The sequence below is a fragment of the Pygoscelis adeliae genome, unplaced genomic scaffold, assembly GCF_000699105.1.
Source record: "Pygoscelis adeliae isolate BGI_AS28 unplaced genomic scaffold, ASM69910v1 Scaffold149, whole genome shotgun sequence".
Lineage (NCBI taxonomy): Eukaryota > Metazoa > Chordata > Aves > Sphenisciformes > Spheniscidae > Pygoscelis > Pygoscelis adeliae.
In genome coordinates, this window is record NW_008825494.1 from 244,629 (window position 1) to 249,304 (window position 4,676).

A 4,676-nucleotide genomic window follows, 5' to 3' on the forward strand; every position below is an offset into this window, starting at 1 on the left:
GGCGTCTTTGGGAAGCTGCGCTGAAACAGTGAACTCTGCCCCGCAGAGCTCCGCTTTCCTTGGCCGGCGCCCGGCCGCTGCTCTCGCTCGCGTCTTCCCCTGCTAACCTGGGGCTGCGAGGGCAGCCCGGCCTCCGCCTTCCAGCGGAGCTGATCCGCCGGGTCGTAAATGGCAACAACGAGGCGTGAGCGGGGTTAGAGTGTGCGGGGGGGGAGGGGTTTACAATAATTAACAGTCTCTGTTTTCCTTCCCCCTCTAGCGTTTCAAACCAAACTCCAGTTTTTGGAGGGTTAGGTGGTGAATGGCAGGTGTTCTGCTTTTATTATTACTATTGCTAGAGTTACTGCGGCTTTACAGTGGCGTGCAGAAACCACAATTTGCCTCCAGATTGCTTCCGTGTGGTCTCCGCTGTTTCTCTAGCAGCCGTGCTCCTAGTTGCCGCTCTTTTTCCCTCGTTTGTCTGCCCTGTTTCCATCTCCAATTTTCCACCCTTGTGCGTTGCTCTTGTCCGGGCTGTGAGGAAAGCTGCGTGTTCCTAGCTGAGTAGTTTGAAGTCAGAAGGCACAATTAGATCATCTAGACCAGGGGGTGCTAATCATGACGTGAAAATGCCTGAGCTAATTTAAAGCCTAGGGCCAGACTGTCCCTTTCCGCTGTTGCTCTGAAGGCAGGGTGCTGCTGTGCAGCAGCAAGGCCAGAGCAGGGTAGCTGTAATAAACTAAAAAAATTGGGTTGTGTGCCACGAGAGTTTTGGTTCCTGACAATGTCAAAGCTAAGTGGTAATACAATGCTATAATCACGGTAACAGATAACAACTATTGATATTGTCTGGGTCAGTAAGAACTATATCCCCCCAGTGAGCACTGTCGCAGTTGATTCCCTGAGGGTGCGGAAGAGGCAGGAAAAAAGACAGACCACTGAGTGTCTCCTGATTCTTGGCTCCTACCTTTCTTGCGAGGACATCCCTTGTTTTATGGTTGATGAACAGCACCTGTTCCTGGCTCACCAGCTGCAAGCACTGAGCAAGTGACTATGTTCACACCAGCTGGCAGCTTTTTCTTCCTTGTTTTGCTCATTCCCTACTTGTTGCCTCTCCCTTCCTGAACATCTGGATGCCTAGAAGCTATGGGAGGGAGGGAAGAAAGGGACAGCAAGGTGGAACAGCGTGTTGCATATGGTGTGTTGCATATGGCATGTTGTGTGTGTTTGTTTCAGAGCCATAACGGAAGCTTGAAGTTAGCACTTTTAATTACATTCTAACATACTGTTGAATGTGATTAACCTGTAGTGTAGTATATTTTTATAGAAGGCGGAAAGTGTTTATTTTTGGCTAACAGCTAAGCGGCAACATACCTCCACACATTACTTGAAAATGTTTGTCCTAATACTTATAGTTCACTTTTGTTGTATAAGTGGTAAAGGGTTTGGGTTTTTGCATCAGTGTGCAAATAATTTCTTTCAGTATCTGAAGTTAGACAGAGAAACCAAGAAAGCAAATTCTTTTGCTCTGTCCAATTACTGACTTTTAGCTTAACTGATAAGAGCTTATTCTATTTTTTTCTGTTGGAACTGTATCTCTCAACATCTTTAAGAATGAGAAGTTCCTTTCAATTCTGGTGGGTTCCCAGAGCAAGTGGTGGTGTTGCTAGTCTTCTGGGGATGAGGGTGAAACATGAGATATGCCTGGCTTCAATAAATATTTTGGCCATGGGCAGATATTTTTGAAGTGAAGGTTTGTCTTTTTTCTTTTCTGTAAGACTTCAAGAAGGACAGACTCGAATCTGGGAATGTATTCAACAAGCGTAATATTCAGAGGATGGGGGAACTGTCTGGAGCCAAGCTGCAGTGGGGGAAGAAGGGGCTAATTTTCTAGCAGTTTCAGTCTTGCAGCTTGCTTTCTGTAAAGCAGAGCTAAAAAAACCCCGGGTCTGCACAGAGCAGCTGGCTAGAAGAAGCTGTATAACGCTACTTGCAGTTGTTACAAATGCGTTTGAGTTAGGTCCGCCTAATTCAGCCACTTAACCAAGCAATAGCTTCTTTTGCTAAATCTCTTCAAGTGACTGTTGAGGCAGCTGCAGGCTTTGTGGTGTTCCTGGCAGATTGAATTGTATTGTAACTTGATTAAGCTTTTGTTAATGGCTGACAAATTTGGAGAAAGAAGTGGCAGGGCAGTCATGTGTAGTATCAGCTGCAGAAGACTAAGTTTTGGATAAGGTTTACAGACAATTAAAATGGTTTAACTAAGGGGAATATGTCCACACAAAGTTGTGCCGGCCAGTTCCTGCTGTTCATGGCTCTGCGGGATTTGGCCTCATTTTGCAGAAATATTTAGACTGAATTATTATAGAGTCCTATGACTCTTTATGTGGAGGTACTAGGCTGAATAACTGATGCTGTGTACTTCTGGTTGTAAATGAAGTAATAATGTTTTTAGTTAATAGTGACATTTGAGAACCCTTCAGCTGAAATTAAGTCGTAACAGCAGTGATAAATTGCAAGACTGTACTTGCTATCAGCTTGAAAATAACCAGCTCTATTAGACTTTGGGAAATCCACAGTTGCCTCCAGTGATTCTTTGTCTGGGGAGACTTCTGTTGAGAATAACTCAGTATCATCACATATATTCAGAGTCACCTTTGCCTGTGCAAAGACTAATCAATGTATAGAATTAGTATTTTAAGATTACTTTGGGATTATATGAACGAGAATTTATATAGTGGGGAGGCTTATTAGTGTGAGAACTAAAAGCAATCTTGAAATAAAAAAGGAATGGTTTGATGAGAAGCAGCTTCTTCAAGTCAAAGGCCATTTTCTTCAGGTTATTTGAACTGTTTAGGTAAGTCTTTAAAATTAGCTTTAATTGAGCTCCTTTAGGTAGCTTAGAAAAAGGCGTCTCATGAAGTGGCTGCTGGGGAAAATACTTTGGAGTTTATATCAGATTGTGTTTACTGTGAACTGTTAAATTTCAGCTGACTGCCCATTATGGGGAGTCCCATAACTTGTGTTTCTTTACAATACTTTTCTTTCTTCCACTTAAGGTACACAGTCATGATTATATTGCACTCTCTTGGAAATATGATTGAATAATAAATCGCCTTGCTTGCAGAACATGCGTGCTCTATTTGTCTGACTTCACCTTCCAAATACTGGCTCTGTCTCAGCAAAATTGATGAGCTTTCTAAGACCTGTGTTTTCCCCCCATGAATTTATGCACTAATTGATCTTTTACTGTCTTGTTCTTAATTGAGCTCTTGTTCTCTCAAAATAAAACATCTTCTCCCACTCTTCAATCGTTTATATGCGATTTTCTGCCCCTTCCCCAGTTCTCAAACTTCACTTTGAAAATAGTCTGCTTTTGGTCAGTACAGTTTGAAACCATCAGTACTCGTGTCTTTGAGGTAAAATAATCTCATTAGTCCCTCTTTTGTAAAGAGATATAAGGATTGATTGAGTTCTTTTTTTCCTCCAACATCACACTGGTGACTGTGCTCAATTTGTTGCTTACTGTAAGCTTAACTTATTTTCAGGATCGCTGCCTACCAGGAGATGACTGCACCGCTACCTTGCACAGCCGTTGCTGCCATTCTATTCAGGTGAACAGATTTCTGGCTCCCCCCTGCATGTATTCAATTCTGCGAAGTAGAAACAAAATTGCGGTGTTTGAATTGACCCACCTTTTTTTCCCAAGTGACCCTGGGCTTAAATGAATCACTTTTCCTGATGCTTCATTTGCTTTAAGTCTTTGTTGTTCCCTTCCTTACCCCTATGTAAGAAATTCAACTCCATTAAAAATTATGTCATCATTGTTCTCTTCCCGCCCCCTCTTTTTTTTTTTTTTTAATTCCTCCCTGACTGTGAGCCCCACACTGTTCTAAAGTTGTCTTTCCCTTTGTACAAGCCCTTAGAGAAGTAGTCTAAGGTGCCAGGCTTTTACACAGATATGACTTCCCCATGAAATCTTGTAGGAGGAGCAGATTTCTTGAACAGAAGGATGCTATAATCTCATAATGCTGTAATTCTCTAGGTATGCACAAAGCACAGCAGTATCACCTTAGAAAATAATTCTAAGGCAAGTACAGGCACCAAATTTTATAGTTTAGTAGGTTTTTTTCAACATCTGATTGCCTGTGCCAATGCTTTCTAACCTGTCCTCAGAAGATCATTGTCAATAAACCTATGGGAGCTCAACTATGGTGTGAATCCATATTAAGTCTTGTAAATAAAAGTTACATAAATAGTGGCCTGTATTTTCCTAATGTTTTGCACTTACCTGATTTGTTAAGCAGAGGTTGTAAAATCACTTAGTAATACTAGCTGTCAAAGGATTTTTAGGACTATCTTAACTAAATACTTATTTAATGTCTTCATGTTTTTAAACAATGAGATCTGTCTCCCAAGTGGAAGTCTCTGGCTATGCCTTTAACATTATCATTTCCAGAAATAGAATCATAGAGTAGTTTGGGTTGGAAGGGACCTTTAAAGGTCATCTAGTCCAACCCTCCTACAATGAGCAGGGACATCTTCAACTAGATCAGGTTGCTCAGAGCCCCGTCCAACCTGACCTCGAATGTTCCCAGGGATGGGGCATCCACCACCTCTCTGGGCAACCTCTTCCAGTGTTCCACCACCCTCAGCATAAAACACTTCTTCCTTATATCTAGTCTAAATCTACCCCC

The 4,676-nt window shown here is 42.2% G+C and overlaps 1 protein-coding gene across 1 annotated transcript in view; it reads left to right on the forward strand.

Annotated features, from left to right (window-relative positions):
- The first annotated feature begins 3,546 nt into the window (after positions 1 to 3,546).
- The window catches only part of LOC103923025 (arylsulfatase D-like), a 13,912-nt gene continuing 12,782 nt past the window's right edge, over positions 3,547 to 4,676 (forward strand). Inside the window, exon 1 of the mRNA XM_009331269.1 lies at positions 3,547 to 3,593. Within this exon, the coding sequence (XP_009329544.1) occupies positions 3,547 to 3,593 (47 nt within the window). The remainder of the gene's footprint in view (positions 3,594 to 4,676) is intronic.